We start from the raw sequence: 17,318 nt of genomic DNA, 5'->3' as shown, positions 1-17,318 counted from the left end.
TGGACCTGAAATATATACAATACATGGTATGTTTTTTTCCCCTTCAACAAATCCTAAGGGACTGAAAGCCCATCCGCATGTGAGCGTTTGAATTTTGTATAATGTGTGCGGCTGAACGTATCTCGAAGTGCGAAGCCAATGAATGTTGGACGAAAACGCCGCCAGTAATCTCAAAAGACAACCAAGCCGCCACCGGTCCAAGCCAGAATTTATCAATTGGTCTATACCAGGTAGGCGCTATACTATGTAGCGCTATGCCTGCGCACTGCGAACGGATGCTTTTCTGGGACAAAATACTGGCCCGCCTTTTGTATCTTTCAGATGAAGGGAATATTGTGTGCGCGTGTGTTGTTCAGGAACTCGACGACAGTCGACAGGGACTAGCCTTGAGGCGTGAGGCTAGACAAGGACGGTATGAATTGAATCAAGCCATCGTGAAAACTAGCTGCGGCAATTAGACCAAAGCTTTAGGCAGTATCGCATTCAGAATGCTAGTCGCGGCGATTTTGTGCCTGGATTCTTTGAAGAAGGCATGGTCTGGAAGTTGACCTCTGATAATGCGCCAAAAGGTCAACCAACATTTCGTACTTGAACGCCTCCAATTTCCGGTATGATTCTATGAGGTCGCCATAGTCTCTCGAAACAACCTGGACGCCGTTTTCAGTCCGTAGAGGGAGTTGGTTCAAAAGTGGTGGAGATATCGAGCAAGGCATGGTATGTAATCCAGCAGTTGGCTAGGTTGTGGTGGGTTGGAATAGGCATAGATGTCAGGGGGTTTAAGGTGCCAGAAACGCCCCGGCTTGAGGTTTTGAATAAAGCGCGGCATCATGCGGCAGGCCTGAGCTTAGCAAACAAAAACATGAATCTGACGCCTGGCCATGTTCCAGATCCAACGGAGAATTAGTAATTTACCATGGTATCGGCCCACATTCTCGTATCTCAATCCCATTCGCCTGGTGGATCCTCAATATCAACGGCATTCCTCGAGCACTTAGTTCCTGTGCTCTTCTCAGTTGTCTGCGCAGAAGATATATGAGAGTGTGATATGAAATCAGGCGAGGGCAGCGAGGGAAGTCGTTTCCCCAATGTGAAAGGGATGCTCGAGACCTATGCACGGCATTCCGATCGGTCAAGTAATCAATTCACCGTTACTGAGTTCGTAAATATCGTACGCAGTTTGATGGCATTTAAAGCGATCTTGGATTCCAAAGCGGGGAAGTGGTTTGGTCGAAGTTGTCAATCCAAAAGTGAAATATTCATGAGGAAGTAGCAGGCGGCTTGAGATTGTGGGGTTTCAAACCACATTTCCCGACTTTTATTGACATGTAAGTACGAAGAAAGTACACCCATGGTCCAAGAAATCGTCGAGTCCCGGCGATATATCAGAGTCGTACACGGAGAATGTTAACTCTCCCTGGGGCTCGAAACTTTTTTATTTCGACATTTCAGCCTCACGAAGTATGAGTGTGATATTGTGCCCCTGTGCATTTCCTGGAGCGAGATGCGCATTTGAGGAAGTTCAGTTCCCCCTTGTCTCAACATGAGGCAAGAGTCCGTGAAGAAAACCCAACACTTGAAATCCTGGGTAGACGCCCGCCTACGCTTGGCGGTAACCCGGTATTCGGTTGGAAGCATATTTAATTCCCCGATCCCGAATTTTATGCTTTTGGAGGAAGGTTGCATGACATCAGGAAGCGTGGCGGAAGTCGACAGGACCTCCTTCGAACCGTGGTTTCGGAATTTTGAATACACCAGCACACCCTAGCGTATAAGGCGTTGCTATTCCCTTCGGAGGATGTCGAACCGCGATAGAAGTTTGTAAATCATATTAATTTCAAGAATGCGACAGGAGACCGCGGCTATGCAATTAAGAGGTCTGCCAAAGATGTAAAATATAAAATCCCCCTCGGTGCCCATAGACCCACTTGATTATCGCCAACCAACCAACTCCCCACAGGGCAATTTGATCACCACGTTCATTTAACTTGCAAGCTTGCCGGCAAGCTCTATCAAAAATAAGACACTCTTTTACATTTGCTTACTGAATTTCAGCCGTCACTCTCGTTTTTTCCCGTTTACAGGACGTTTTCTATACCAATTGACTTTATACGCTGTCCCTGCCGGCCAGGTTCTTTCTATACAGTTATTTTCTTTTACAAGAATATTATACGTCTTTATTTACAGGCATATACCGAAAAAAACAAAATGAAGGTTTCCGCGATCATCTCAGCCCTCACAGCCGGGACCGCAATTCTTGCAGCACCAGTAGAGAAATCATTGGAGGGAGTCCTAGTTGGTGAACCCATCGAGATCCAATCATCGTCGTTCCAATTCACAGAGGAGATGGTAAAGAGATCCGCTCCACCTGGGAACTATTACCAACAGCCATCCAACCCAGTCAGCTACAGACCACCAGCAGACACTTCTAGCTTCCTTCCAGAATCCCAATATCGGGACGCAATGCTCAAGGTCCACAACAACTGCCGTGAAGCACATGGCGTTCCAGCGCTAAAGTGGTCTCAGGATATGGTCAACTATGCTCAGACTAATACCCCCACTTGCGCCTTCGCGCATACTCGCACCCTAGGAAGAGACGGAATCGGTGAAAATATTCTGTACGGTCCTGGAAGCCCCGAGAGCATGGTTCAGACCATGTGGTATGACAAAGAACTTAAGCTTTACAACTTCGCTCGTCAGGGCTTCGCAATGTCTACTGGCCATATGACCCAAATGGTGTGGAAAGCTACAACCGAGGTCGGTTGTGCGGTTAAGAAGTGTCCTCAGGGTACATATGTTAAGTGCAATTACCGCCGCCCAGTAAGTATAATATCATATACACAAGGATGTCATATAGATAAACTAACATCATTATAATAGGGTAATGTCTCGGGACAATTTGAAAGCAATGTTCCAGCCCCTAGAAGCGCTGTGAAGAACGTTCCCTCGCCAAACTATGGAGCACCGACGGCCCCCAAGAACAACTACAATACTCCCGCTTCCAAGAACAACAATACTCCAGCCCCAAAGAACAACTATAACACCCCGGTCCCAAACAACAATGGATACTACCAGACAAATAACAACGGCTACTACCAGACAAATAACGGGTACTACTACCGCCCACAAAGCAATGGAAACGCCAACGGTGGATCTACACCAAGGCCAAACAACGGCAATACTCAAAACCGCAGACCTATTACTTATACCTACACCTACACTTACAGACCAAGCAATTCGAACAACCGGGGACCCAAGTCCAATAACGTCAGCGGCCAAAACCGCAATGCTGGAAACGGATACAACCGCGTTCAGAGCAAGCCTACTCCGCAGTACTATGGCTCGTATTATGGAAAGCGATCCTCCTCTGAGGCTAAGGTGGAGTAAGCTTGACGTTGTTTGGTTTTGCTACTTTGTAGATTTCCTATGTACATCTAGATTTTATTAAATATATCCTTTCATACTCTAAATTATTTTGTAAATCGCGAATCAAGAGGCAACAGAAACCAATTAGCTATCGACTTCATCATGACAATCTGGGATTACTAACTGCACATTCACCCAATAGGGTGTTGGAGTTTGTGTGTTGGGCTTGAGTTAAGTAGTGACGAGACTGATTTTGGGACTAGTAAAGTAAGTATGCTCTTTCAATTGAATAAGATTAAGGCAAAGGGAAAAATATTTTTGAATAGCATGAGGTGCAGACAGAATTTATAAAGTAAGTTAACCCTGCAAAATCCCAAAATTTCGAGTATATGCAAAAACGGTGGCCCTTTGGTCGATTTGCACTATTAGCTCAGTATTCCAATCCAACCTCCCATTATGAAAGTATTTAACAATAGTTATTGTCCAAATTTCTGTTCCTGCAGTCCCTCAAAACACATTGAAGCGATTATTCAACCCAATACCCCCCAGCCCCGAAGATCCGGTATCTTGACAAGGAATATCAAGTTAGCCACAAAGTCCTATGATTGGAAACCCGGAATATGCCGCCGAAGTACCCTAGATTGCCAAATCCACAGGCCATATCTAATAGCCTGTTCCTGCTGAAGGGGGTGTTTGGCTTTCCCAATCTTTATAATTTGCCGTTCAAAAGCAAGGGCTCTATCGAGGAGTCTGGGGAGATCTCTTGGATCTTCGATATTATCGAGGTAAGGGAAGAAGGCCCTTGAGGTGGATTTGCAGGGCACTAGGGAGATTTGTGGCAAGCAGCTGTTGGTTTGACCATATTTGGTTGTCGGTGGTTTTGCGTGTTTGGTTGATAAGACTTATACGCAAGAGGAGGATGGTGTGATATTTCTGTAGCGCTGCAGCCAACTTGATCGACCAAAGTGCAATGTATGTGTGTATGTATGTATGTATGTATGTATGTATGTATGTATGTATACATGCTCTACAGTTTTGGCAACGTTTTCCTCGAACCATTTGGGAAACCGGTCCCTAACTTCGGCTTTAATCCTTGATAACATAGTAGTCGAGAAATATCGGTATCAAATTGTTCTCCACCGCTCTTCCGGCCCTTCTTCGTCCGAAGATTCAGTAACCGAGTCTCCATCCCAATCAAATTCTGGGTTCTGGGGGAAAGGCAAGTAGATTAGAAAAGCCGCTCTTAACCTCTCTAGTCGTTCCGGCGTGAGGCCATGCTCGAACAAAATTTGGGTATTTGGAACCGGCGAATTCGCTGTTGGGATGTGGTATATGCCTTTACATGGCATTGTTCCGGGTGGACTGGTGATCTAGTTGGATATACCCGAATATCTAGATTTCGTGTTTCGAAGGCTCAGACAGTTTGTTATGGTAAGATGACATAACATGCACGTCGTGCCTACAATTGCAAGGTATATTTGATTGCAAGAAGTCGAGGCCTTACTGACTTTCTGCAAGGAGCTAGATCCGGCGGCCGGCTTACAAACCAAATGTTGTAATTGGCATGGCACCTGCACCGTTTAGTCGGGGATAACCGAGTTCCCAGCCAGAATGGTTTCCCTATTCGGCCGATTGAAGATAGTTTGTGCAAACATTGTGCTCTGTCGACGTCACTTATGCTAGTCTCGAAGAAAACGTTGAAACTTAAGGCTTGTCTAGAATTGAGAGGCCGTTATGTTTTTCCTTCTGCTTTCTAATAAAATCTATCACAATTCTAATTACTAAGCATCCCAGCGCTTCCCCTCGGGTTATACAGCTACTTTCGATCTTGTTTCAATTTCGTGTTTTAGTCGACCGAAGAACCATTCAGATGATTCTTCATATACGATGGTATATAAATGCGGCTGGTGGCGGAAACTGGGCTATAAGATAACAAGTAACTTAACGTTAACTTAGTAATCGTCCTTACTATCTACCAGCGTCGAGATTATTGATCCTCGAACGATGTCCGGAAATTTATGCTATATTCGGCATTTATATTGACATTACATTACGTATCGGCTGTAGCTACCAGAATATTTCCACTGGAAAGAACTTTATATACAACTGCAAATAAACCGGCCTTAAACCATATTCTCATTTCGGCAATTCCTACAGCACTTGAATTTATCAAAAATGTCATCGTCATCCCCATCGAAGATCGCGCTGGCCGGGCCGCCAGATTCTGGGGCAGCGCTTCGAAGTCCTACGGAGGAAAGCACAAAGAAGGCGAACGAATTGCTACAGCAAAACCACGATAACTTCCATATCTTCTGGGACTTTGAAGACCGTCTGCATAACCACGTTGCCCATCACCTTCTCGCAGTATATGCCCTCGGTGCCAGTGCAGAAGAACTTCAATTCGCATATGACACCAATGTCAAGACCCAGATCCCCATCGGGGACACAAAACCTCCTGTACTTCGAGATGTTTCTAACTCGGATGATTGGGGAAAGTACTTAGCGGACGCCGAAAATTATGCGACTTTTCTTCAGTATTTTCAGGATTCTATCAAAATTGTTGGATGGCAGGAGACGATCAAGAAATATATTTTCTCTGAGAAGGCGGTGAATGATGGTATGCCTGAGCGCCTTGTAGCCGGCTTTCTCCATCCTTGGATTCATCTTGGTTATGGAATCGAATTCGAGCAACCAGCAATTATCGCTGAAGGACTTGCACAGACAGCAGTGCACGACGACTGGCCGGGGAGGTACTTGAAGGCTTGTATGGCGGCAGCAACCGCCGCTGCATCCAAGAACCGGGAATACGGAAACAACACAACGATAGTATCACTCTTCGATGAGGCATCCGGTTCCGAAAAGCTCAGAAAATCCACAAAATGGTCTGACCCGCAAAAGAATAAAGCCGTTTATGCCAACGCTTTCGATGAAATGGTCGCACTTGCATCAAAGTGGTATATACCACCGACGGCTAGTGATGAAGTCATCGCCAGAGCGTCAGCGGAATTGGCATCTGCCGCAGCATTTATTTGTTCTGCAACTCCTCGATTGGATAAGAAGGTCAAATTCGACTTCTTCCTCATGCATACCGTCACTAGCAGCGTATTCTTGGACGTTTGGATCCGGCAGAAGTGGCTGGGAAACGCGGAGAAATCGGTTTTGATAAACTATTTTGGCTGGATGGTGGTTAATATGTATGTCTCGAGGGGCTGTGCGGATATTAACTTCGATCAGGTGAAGAGTTACAAAGCGAAGGAAAAAGACAACCAATGGGTTGATGTTGCCGCCAGGGTTACTTGTTTGAAGGATGATGGGCATGTGAGTAAGACAGTGCGGGCTTTAGTAAACGCGGAGAAGGTCTCGCAACACTACAACACTACCAAAGGATTTGAGGTTGGAACAGACTTATACTTAAAGATCGCGGAGATGGCAGTTGATGCGGCGGAAGATCAAGAGCAGAGTAATGGAGATGAGCCACTTTGGGTTCGGAGTACTGGGCACCCTGAAGCATGGGCAAAAGTCGGGCCTAGAAGCGAATATATTCCTGAGTCTTGATCAATTGATTGATGGGCGAAGGAGCCAAAATAATTGTTTCGGGATCGTAGAAGGTTCTTGAGTAACACTATCAAACAGTTAACAGTCGGCCCCAACTTCGCAACGTATGCATAGGTAGTAACAAGAATGTAACCTTACGAATCCTACTTCCCTTGAATCCTCTAAGCCTTGTAGAAGTTGTGCCAATGAGCCTATGCTCGAGTATGTGGCATATATATATATGGAGCGTAGTATCTGTCAATGTTGCTGAAATGGGGCAAAGTTGAGGAGCATGGGAGGTAACACAAGGTTGGAGGCGATGTTGGATGAGGTCTAAGCGAGATACCAGGGATCATGAAATAGTCCGAAGTCTCGCGGAGTATTATATTCATCTGCAATCTATCTTCGTGATAGTGGATTGCTGACGATCACATGTGCCTTGGATGCGGGAATATAGGCCGGTATATAAACTATTTTTCACAAAACGTGAGCTATAAGTAATTGGTTTTCATATGGAACTGGATATGGTGGATCCAAATGTAAATCCACATACGCGAGTATCACGGCCAGCCGACAAATCTATAGCAATATCGAACAAACTCGGAGTGTGGCCACCATGGGTTGTCGAGGCCCCACACCACCAATTAGTACCATGTATACCAAGGTTGGGCCCAACCGCCACCCTGCAAGGAGACGGCGAGCCAGCCACCATTCCGACCGCCGATTGGCACCTCTATGGATTCCTGACTTTGGGTTTTGAAATGAGAAAAACGGATTCTGCGGCGATCATTCCCTTATCTTCATCAAAATCCAGGTTAATCATTAATATCTGGATTCGTAACGAGAAGGGGACAAGGGTGCAAAACTGATTAGCGGTGTTCCTACAAGCAGCCATCGAGAAAATGGTTACTAATTCTTTGATCTGTGACGATAATATTAACTAGCGCTGTGCAGTTTCATGAAACGGATGTTGTCCTCAGTGAGAGGCGTATATATGATTCTGTCGACTCTGCGCCGAATGGCAGGATGCTCTGCATGCATATGGTACAGTATTCGTGAAACGTCCCTGGAAGTCTTCAACTCCTAGTTTCTTCCACCTAAAAAGGATTCCATGGGCATACCCTTTACCTAAATTGATTTGCACAATAACTCAGCGGATCCAATTTAAATTGTGGGGAAAGGGATATATCATAAGATTGGAATGTGCAGCGATAATCCACCTCCAACAACAGGATCCAGACGTTGGAACATGCGGCCAGGTTAACGGTTCACGGTAAACGAATGCGCGGAATTCCAATCCACAGCCGACTCCAATTTCCTGCCGCAAACTGGGCCCTGGAAGAATATGTTAATAGTTTCTCAGTATTAACCCGCAAATTTTAGGCTTGAAGTTATAGCTCCTTTTGATTTCTTAGTCTCTCACCAGTCGAGACCCACGTTCTCAGATCAGAGTTGCATTCATTCTAGTCGATCTTCGGTAGCGATATTTATAAATTCTCGTGGATGCCCCAAGATATCCAAATATCACTACATTACTTCCAATCAATCAATCATCTTATAATTACACGTCCTTCTAATTATAGCTAGTCATGTTCTGCAAGAACATTCTCCTAGTCGCATCAGCGACACTTGTGGTCCTCTCACAAGCCTTCCCAGCCAACTCGAGTCCGTCAAACCTAGAGTCCAAATATGCCAAATTGAAAGCTCAGAATCCCTTCCCTGCGAAGGAGCCATATATTCACGTTGACGGTGGGAAGGTCTCCGACTCCACCATCGAGGCTCGTGTGATCCTTGATTCTATCATATCCCTACTCGGGACTCCAAAGAACGCAGCTCGTGATGCTAGCGGCGCATCATGTAGCAACGATGTCGAATGTCAAACTAACAATGCCATCTTCTCGATCGATTTGGACGATTTCATCGAAAACTATCGAAATAAGGGTTTAAACTCTCCTCCCTTAATCTACGACTCAGACGGCTGTTCCGTCCCTCCAGAAGTCGCCAAGATTTTCAAAATCGACAAAGACTTCCCATATGGATACGAGTTCCTCAATTCCTGTTATCGTCATGATTTTGGATACAGGAATTATAAGAACCAGAATCGGTTTACTGCGCCAAACAGGGAGTTTCTCGACGATAGATTCCAAGTTGATTTATTGGCGCAGTGTAGATCGCAATTTCCAAAGGCGGATATATTTCATCCTGACCAGCTTTTTAATAGGAAATGGTGCGATACTGTCGCGAAGGTCTATTATAAGTTTGTGAGACTTTGCGGGGCTGGTAATTGTAAAATTGAGAATGTGAAGAAGCTGTTCGGGGAAATCGTGCACTGAAGAGTATGTGCTATAAGACTCTAGTGTGCATCTTTATTCGATTTATTTAGCTATGCTATAGCAGTGTTGTTGTATTTTCGTGTATGGCTGGAGTTCCGGATCATTTTCTTCAATGTTATTATTATCCTTTTGACGTTAATATTTTTGTAATTGCATAGAATACTATCATGGGAAGGGTAGCTATAGTCTCGATTTCAGACGGACGTACATACAGTTTGGGTGCAAGAGAGGCTTGGATCGAATGAAAGGTTTTAAACTGGTCTTTAATACCGTAACGTTCTACGAAAGATTAATATATGCCTGCGCCGTCGGCGAACCACGAAATTCATTCTCCGAACCATTTTGTCGGCCCGACGATGCCCGTCCCACCTAGAAATAAATTAAGTAAATTGTTGGCTAGCGTCTTGATGCTCATCGGCTTTATACCGGGGTGCACCATAACAGTCTCCGGCGGAGGTTGGGCTAGGACTTCGCGCTTCGGAAACGCAAACTCGCTCAGAAAGCGCACAACTCGCTCATAGATCCAACGCTCCGCTGTCGGCGTTATCAGATGGAATATCATAGCGTGGGACGCTCAAATATTCCATGCCATCGATTGATCAGTGGAAAATATGGGCCTGAGTTCCATTTTATTCCAAATCAGACCTAAAACGCACTGGTGCGTTATTGGCTGTTGCATTTTTGACAGTGTTGAGCCGGAAGTGACTAATAGGCTTGTATCAGTCACTTCGGACGGCTTGCTAAAGGGGAATTTATATAAATTGTTTGGAGGAGCCTAATGTATAGGTTTATAAATATCTCATTTCAGACGACAAGTGACTGGTGTCGTTTGCTTATCAATACAGGTTAATTTACGTAGTATTGATGTGGCCAGGTATACATGGGAATCGCTGTATGTTTCGAACGTTCCACCCAGGGAACGGCCAAGTCTTCTGTTAAGCTTTCTTAACAGAAGGGCAGCTGATCTCGGGTTAGGTTAGTCCAAAAAAAGAGTATTTAGATCATTGATTCTGACCTTCGAAATCCGGGGCTACTTTCCAGCCATCAAGCTCAGCAGAGTTCTATCCAACGAAGTCATTTTTCAATTACTGCCCAAGCAGTCCTGTTTCCTCAAACACACCTAATACTACCGATCTACAACAACGTCAATTCTACAATGCCTGAACAACCAAATCACCCTCTCTCCGACCGATTTGCCGCTGCCGATGTTTATGAAAAACTGACTGGTGGCTGGCCTGCTCGTGTCGCTAAAAATCTCATTGCGAACCTCCCCGTTCCAATTACCCCGGAATCCGTGGTTTTTGACAACTGTTGTGGATCTGGTGCAGTTACTACCGCCATTATCAATTCTACCAAAGGAGAGGGATTCGTTCCTAAAATCAATGCCACCGATCTCTCACCCGGCATGGTTGACCATGTCTCAAAAATCTTCAAAGACTTTCCCGAAATTGAAACTCAGATCATGGATGCCCAGAAACTTGAGTTCGTTGAAAATACGTTCTCTCACGTTATCTGTGCTTTCGGTGTCTTCTTCTGTCCAGATTACGAAGCCGGGTACCGCGAGATGTACCGTGTCGCAGCTCCAGGGTCGATGACTGTCATCACCTCCTGGAAGGTAGTTGGATGGCTCCCATTGGCGAACTACGTCATCAAGAAAGTCAGACCGAATCAGGAGGAATGGGAATTCCCAGCTCCGCCTGGGTTTAAAGAGGATGAATGGGTCAAGGAAAGGATGGCGAATGCGGGTTGGAAGGACGTGGAAGTTAGGGAGGTTGAGGATTATACGTCTATTACATCGGAGACGGTAGATGCTTTGTTGCCTATTATGAAAGATGCATTTGAGGGATGGACTGATGAAGAGAAGGCAAGGTGGGGTCCTCTTTTCATGGAAGCTGCTAAAGCCTATGGCGTTCCAGAGACCGCAGAGGGTGGTTGGAAGCTAAGGATGGTTGCTTTAGCTGCAACTGGGAGAAAGTAAGGTTCGACTGAATGTTACACTAATTTGACTCTGCGGACCCGTCCTCTGCTAGTATACTCGTGACAATAGATATTGAAGTTTTAAAATACAATCCAAGCCTTCTCTGTTTTAGTTCTTACACGCTAGGTTCCCGAACATCAACGAAATATTACAATTTAGGAGTAGAATATCGAATTAGCATTGCTTTTTTCGCTTTGCTCCTCTGCTCAGTCTAGGATCATTGTCACCCTAATTTCGAATATCATAGCGCCGTTTAATTCTTTTAGTTTGTGAATTCAATGTTCTCCATTGAGTCTTCACTCGGCCACATGTCTTTCGTGATCCCATTCCAAATAACCTTAGGGCCTTTAGAATTTCGTGGATATGCCCATTTCTCCATTTGTTTCACTGGATTTTTGACCCCCCGGCCAAGTAGAGTCGCTAAGAGGCCGGCGACTAAAGGAGTGGCTGTAGAAGGAGTTCCCGAAATACTTTAGCATTCTTGTTTTATCGACGTGTTTAACAGGATAGCTGACGCCCTCGCGTAAAATATATAGCACACCACAGAGTATACACACGGACAGCTGGATGGCTAATATATTTGAATCCACGCGTGAACAATCTTGGAGAGGTAGTGACCTACAAAAGGAAGTACCAGCTTGAATTCTAGTTTCTCCGCTTGGTAGCACAAACTTTAGATCGGTGGCAGGTGCATAAAGTTTTGCATATTTTTCTGTCTGGAATTTGTTCAATCCGGTTCTAGTGCTAACACCTCCTACTACTACCAAATTCGCTGGGGATGGCTTAGAGGTGGCCTTATATATAGCTGGAACTTCGTTGATTGGTACGCCCTAAGTCAAGATACGGTAGCTTAGCCCTCAAGACTACCGTTTATATCACATACAAATGCATTAATGTGAAATATGTGAACTTACCGGCCTCTCGTTCCCGGCTGGGACGACAATGTAGCCTTTCAATTTAGGCTTTGCAAAAGCTTTACATAATTCCTCATAAAGTTCCTTGAGCGCAGCCGCGGCCGTCTCATCGTTTAATACCTCAGTGCCATGACTATAGACGACTACAAAGCCCGGCCAAGAGTCTTTTCTCTTCTGATAGTCTTCGTACATATGGTCATAAATTTTAAGAAGAGTATCAATTTCGGTCAAGTGGTGAGCTGTGTTACGGCCGCTTTGTAGTTTTACGACCACCAAACTAGCGCTCGTTGCGGTGCCCTTCGTATTCCCAACGACGTGCGTTGCAACTATGGTGCCATGATACCCTATGCGGTCTTCATTGCCAGTGGGGAAGTGTCCGTATGCACGAGGATTTGAGGGTTCGTCATCGTCAGACTTTTCATCGCTTGGAAGGGGTCCAGAGAATAGCCAGTCGACAGAGGACGCGTCTATATGGGTGAGATCCTGTTAGGGTCAAATTGTATATGTTAGATAATAAATTGCGAGCGTGCTTCACCAGCCAAAGGAATTTTGCGTCATAGTTGGACAATATTTATGGAACTCAGGGCCGCAGGCTAGTTTGAATTGTCAATCGTGCATGTCATTCACTTACAGGAGAATTAAAGTCGCAGCCAGAGTCTATGACGTAGGTAAGGACACCCTTTCCTGGATTAGGATATGTATAATATGTCTCTTTCATCCCTGGAAATGGGACATCCTTAGGTTGTGCAATCATGACCATTTCGGGAGGAGCAGGGCTTTGAGCTACGACTACCCCGTCGGAATATGTAGCTCTAGGTTTAAGAGCCCTTTTGGCTCGAGGTTTTCGAGATCTAGACTTCGTATATAGACTTTTGCCATTGGATCTTCTTTGAAGACCGTCATCGTATGCATCATCACCACTCAATGCTGTCTTTGTGTCTGGCTGGCCTCGTTTGTTTAAACTGTCTTCATCTTCAGCCGTCGGTTTGAGTCCAGCGTAATGGATTTGCGGTGAATCAGCGCACCCTGACGCTCTTATCTAGTTTTACGATCGATGTGCCGGAGAGATTAACAAGTTGTCCCTATAGACATGCAGGCTAGCTATACGTTATTCCAATAAACAGGTACGAATGAGACATACGATTACTGCGTATTTCCGAATGACTTTTCTATATTTATCCCATGCTACTTTGCCGGGTGCACGGTCTAGAATGAGACCCCATGTTCCGCGACTAGTACTAGCTCCAAGGTGGCGACTGCCAATACTGTAGACACTGTGGCGCTGAGGGGGCAGCGCTGCGGTTAAGAGCTCTTTGCGAAGATTTTCAAGTTTGATGCTACCGGCCGAGCGTGCTTTTGGGTGCGTACCCTCCGCTCGATACTCCTTCTTAAGAATGATGAAGCAAAGGTGGGAGTTTTGCTCGTGGGTTCCAATTTTTGGGTAGAGACTTTGAGGCTTAAATTTGTCCTGGAGGGTTGGGATAACTAGAAATAGGCAAGAGAGCACTAGGACTCTCCAAAACCTTAGAATTATCTCCATGCTCTTGTTAACGATCGTTGCAGGTTTGTGAACAAAAGATAATATCTGCTGTAATTTAAAATTGTAAATGTTATAAATGACCGGCAAAATGTAGATTCACAGATGTCAGGTATCTGACTTGCCGTCCGGTTTCTAGCCACGGAGGCAATATACATATATATATGTATCCCACCGTGCGTGGGAGTGACATCGAAATATCCTATGATATCAATTCTAGCTGATGAATTCGAAGTCCTTATAATAGGTATAACAAAGTTGGTATACCCTTAATTGGAGATTGGTTTCGAACGTTCGAACGTTTCATGAGTAGTATATGTGCTCATTATATTAGTCTCGTACCTAGACGCCGGTTGGCCACAAGTTGTACTCACACGCGGGTTATGCTACCCAACAAACAAAGTTTCATACAGCATGTTGATGGAGTTACATACAATGGGATTCGAGGCTATATACAATGCAACAATGATAACAGTACTATTACATGTGTATATTCCATCTGCAATTCCTTTGCGAGGGCAGAGCTCAACACGAAAATAGCCCCACAGGTGTTTCGTAGCTAGGAATTACTGAGCATGAAACTCGGATCCGAGGTCAACGTTATTTTTGGATTTTATTTTAGACGCGCACAGGCGTTACCTCATACCCAAGTACCCAGGCCACAGGTGCATCTGGCATAGGTGCAACTCCTTGGGATGTTGCAACCTGATATGTTATAATTTAATCTTCAGATTCTCCTGCACGTGCACAGCCTTCCGAATCGATTTTATTCAAACATTGCCACCTTGGTACGGGCGGCATGAGCAATCGTACGGTGGCAGATAGGAGTTCTCCGGATCAGGCTAGATCTATGGAATATTGAAGGACCATTATGCTGTTGGCTAGGTATGACGTGGTACCATATGGCTGTGGCTACATCGTCACCAGTACAACATGAAATATCGAGCTATAGACGCATTAATGCAATGGTTGTTCAATTTTTTTACTTTTTTTTTGACACGCATGCCAAAGTCATCGGAGTTGGAATTCGGGTCTTTCCTCTTAACCAAGATTATTAGGTAAAATATTACTTGGTAAAGTAAGTTTCTAGTCGTATGATACATGTATGTACATGTATCGAATCTTGGCCGAGTTCTTTTTGCGGATTTGAGGGGTTGGTTGTATCCATTCGTACCTGGTACCAATACCAATTGCAAAGCCTCCCTTGGTGTGCGCGTGGTGGTGTTGCAATTTTGCAATGTTCGAGACGTCCTAGCCTTGAGTCCAGGCAAGGTAGAAACTCAGCCCGTTTTCCATTCTTAATTTCACTAGGGGCTAGTTCCAAGGTCTCACTCCTAGCCTCGAGACTATCTATGACAGGATTTGTTAAGTATTGCTCGCCAACACATATATGCCATCAAATTGCAACGCCAGCGAGGCAATTGTCTTGGAGGTACTTGTACAAGCATTAGCCAATTTATAGACTCACGATCTAACGGGCAAATTCGAGACCAAGCAAATGATATCATAAATTGCTGTGAGTACTTACTATTTCTTGAATAGCTATCCCAGCCGAAATGCCCCTCTTCGATGCCAGTTCGGAAGAGACGGCCACTTGATAACACCCTCTGATACCATTGATACTCACCCCACCAATCTAAGCTAGGTTACCAGAAGTCTCACAAATTCTCACAACCCTCTAGACGCTCGCTAGGAAGTGGGGTCATCCATGCCAATCTGCACGCCAAGGCTACTAGACGGGATGGCTCGCATGAACTTGAAGTCACATGACCAGAGGTGTGGATGTATTTTCCCCTCTTTTGCTGTAGCAAAAACGGAGTGATAACGGCTAGTATCTTTTGAGCAGAGATAAGTGATTGGAGCACGGATTCCTCACGAGGATTGTTGCTACTTTGACTCGAGAACTCTGCCATTCTTGAAGATTCTGGCCTTGTAGATGCCTTCATACCTTGGGGATCGAGTGTTCTCGCGCGGGAACAGCGGCCAAATCTCATGGGTAGCCGTCGGCTCGGGTGGGCCTGTGGTTCTTATTTCCACCGTGCCAGGAGAAACAAGAATAGAATCTTGAACAGCCAACCACGACGCAAAGCTCTTATGATTGGCTCTGACGAAGTTTTTCTCCCAGCAATTCGTTCAGGTTAGTTCGGTGGGCTCTTCCAGTTTTTGGGCTCAAGTGAGACGGTTCGCTTGAAGGGCCAATCAAGCGGTGACAACTCATCGCTGCACCTACCCTTGACCTTCTCGACCACCCTCCCAAAAATTTCCTTCAACGACTTGCCCTGGCTCTCAGGGATTTTTACCAAAATTATAGGCCCATTCCGCCACTGATGCTGGCTATACCAGCACATGGCAAGATGGGAAGAAGTTCTTGCGAAATCAAACAGTACCCTTTTTATTGGGGAAAGATATGGCTGCAGGTGGAAGCCCTTGGTTTTGACTGTCTGTGTGCATTATTGCAAAATCGTGCATGTCGCTGCGGTACCTTCTTCATGCAAGCTTTTTTCACATCTCACCAAAGCTACTATCTGCAGCCTGCCATTTAGTCCCAAAGCCGCCGTCGCAGTGAAATCGTCGTCAGTCGCAGAAAGAGAGAGAGGCTACCTACTAACCTCGTCGAAGCTAGGAGTCCCTCGGAACTTTCAGGCTGGGTTGACATATTCGATTTGAGGCACGGCGAGGATCTTCAAATTCTACGAAGCAGGCATCTTTTAGCTATAACGGGGTCGCCGCCTCCTCCTTCAAGACCTTTCACATTCTGCTGAGTTGTCCACGCTTCAGTTTTACTATCCCAGTCTATCCTCAGATAGACTGACGCGAAAAGCAAAGGCTTAGGACTTTTAACACCCCAATTTGCCCCAAGTGACAACAAACAATTTTATTGCCCGAACTACGACACGGTACTCCGTATAGGATTTTTTCTTCTTGACGAGAGTTAGTCAACAAAACTAGCTGGAGGGGAAAGAGAGCGAAAGAAAATCTACAGACTCTGCGAAAGGCAGTGGGATATCTCTGATTTGCCCCACGGACAACTCACCGAACCAATCCCGATTCTACACGAGATATTGATATTCTAAAAGAGCTACCGTTTCCGTTCGATTCTCGTAGTCGCACATTTTTCTCAGGCCGTACGCCGTTCGACCGTATATAGCCAGCCAACGATATTGATTCCTTGAGATCTACCCCATATTTATCGTCGAATAGGATAATTACGGTCACAACCTCCAAAAAGGCTGAAGACTCCTCTGACCAACAAGAGCAGGAATTTTCTGTAGCCAAGGTCTAGCTCCGAATATAATCGAAAAACATCACAAGAAGGCAGGCCATCGTCATCCCGAGATTTTTTGACAAAAAAAGAAATACAAAAGGCCTCAAAAGTCGATTTCATACATACGTTGGCGATTCCATCCCATTGGATCCCCTCGCTTTTACCCCAGAGGCGGTTCTCCAGTTTCTCGAAGCCATCTAAGCACATACGTATACGCTTTTCCCTCGCAGATTTCCCCTTGTCGCGATTCGATGCTGTTGCCCGCATTTGAACTATAGCGGCTTCATCGATATTATATCGCCCTGCGCTTCTTGCGCCAAAATTACGAAACCTGAGCACTGAGGTTTTCTTTTCTCCGCGAAATTCGGAATTTTTTGATATATTGACGGTTGTT

General features: G+C 45.3%; 5 protein-coding genes across 5 annotated transcripts; 4 read left to right on the top strand and 1 right to left on the bottom strand.

Moving 5' to 3' along the window:
- Positions 1–2,205: 2,205 nt before the first annotated feature.
- Positions 2,206–3,384, top strand: DFL_008360 (uncharacterized protein; the record flags this gene model as incomplete). The annotated part of the gene is made up of 2 exons (XM_067638082.1): positions 2,206–2,817; positions 2,878–3,384. The coding sequence occupies 2 exons, from the start codon at positions 2,206–2,208 to the stop codon at positions 3,382–3,384; spliced, it is 1,119 nt and encodes a 372-aa protein (XP_067486007.1).
- Positions 3,385–5,538: 2,154 nt separating this feature from the next.
- On the top strand, positions 5,539–6,918 carry DFL_008359 (uncharacterized protein; the record flags this gene model as incomplete). The annotated part of the gene is made up of 1 exon (XM_067638080.1): positions 5,539–6,918. One exon carries the CDS (start codon positions 5,539–5,541, stop codon positions 6,916–6,918), a length of 1,380 nt encoding a protein of 459 aa, XP_067486006.1.
- Positions 6,919–8,486: 1,568 nt separating this feature from the next.
- Positions 8,487–9,230, top strand: DFL_008358 (uncharacterized protein; the record flags this gene model as incomplete). The annotated part of the gene is made up of 1 exon (XM_067638079.1): positions 8,487–9,230. The coding sequence occupies one exon, from the start codon at positions 8,487–8,489 to the stop codon at positions 9,228–9,230; it is 744 nt and encodes a 247-aa protein (XP_067486005.1).
- A 611-nt stretch (positions 9,231–9,841) lies between these two features.
- DFL_008357 (uncharacterized protein) lies at positions 9,842–11,208 on the top strand (the record flags this gene model as incomplete). The annotated part of the gene is made up of 3 exons (XM_067638078.1): positions 9,842–9,888; positions 10,105–10,122; positions 10,272–11,208. 3 exons carry the CDS (start codon positions 9,842–9,844, stop codon positions 11,206–11,208), a joined length of 1,002 nt encoding a protein of 333 aa, XP_067486004.1.
- A 262-nt stretch (positions 11,209–11,470) lies between these two features.
- DFL_008356 (uncharacterized protein) lies at positions 11,471–13,817 on the bottom strand (the record flags this gene model as incomplete). The annotated part of the gene is made up of 6 exons (XM_067638077.1): positions 11,471–11,655; positions 11,831–12,038; positions 12,123–12,605; positions 12,754–13,161; positions 13,264–13,710; positions 13,785–13,817. The coding sequence occupies 6 exons, from the start codon at positions 13,815–13,817 to the stop codon at positions 11,471–11,473; spliced, it is 1,764 nt and encodes a 587-aa protein (XP_067486003.1).
- Between the last annotated feature and the right edge of the window lie 3,501 nt (positions 13,818–17,318).

The sequence above is a fragment of the Arthrobotrys flagrans genome (assembly GCF_004000055.1).
Source record: "Arthrobotrys flagrans strain CBS H-5679 chromosome Unknown unitig_1, whole genome shotgun sequence".
Classification (NCBI taxonomy): Eukaryota; Fungi; Ascomycota; class Orbiliomycetes; order Orbiliales; family Orbiliaceae; genus Arthrobotrys; species Arthrobotrys flagrans.
Note: the sequence above shows the minus strand (reverse complement) of the source record. Positions and strands in the feature narration are given on the sequence as shown.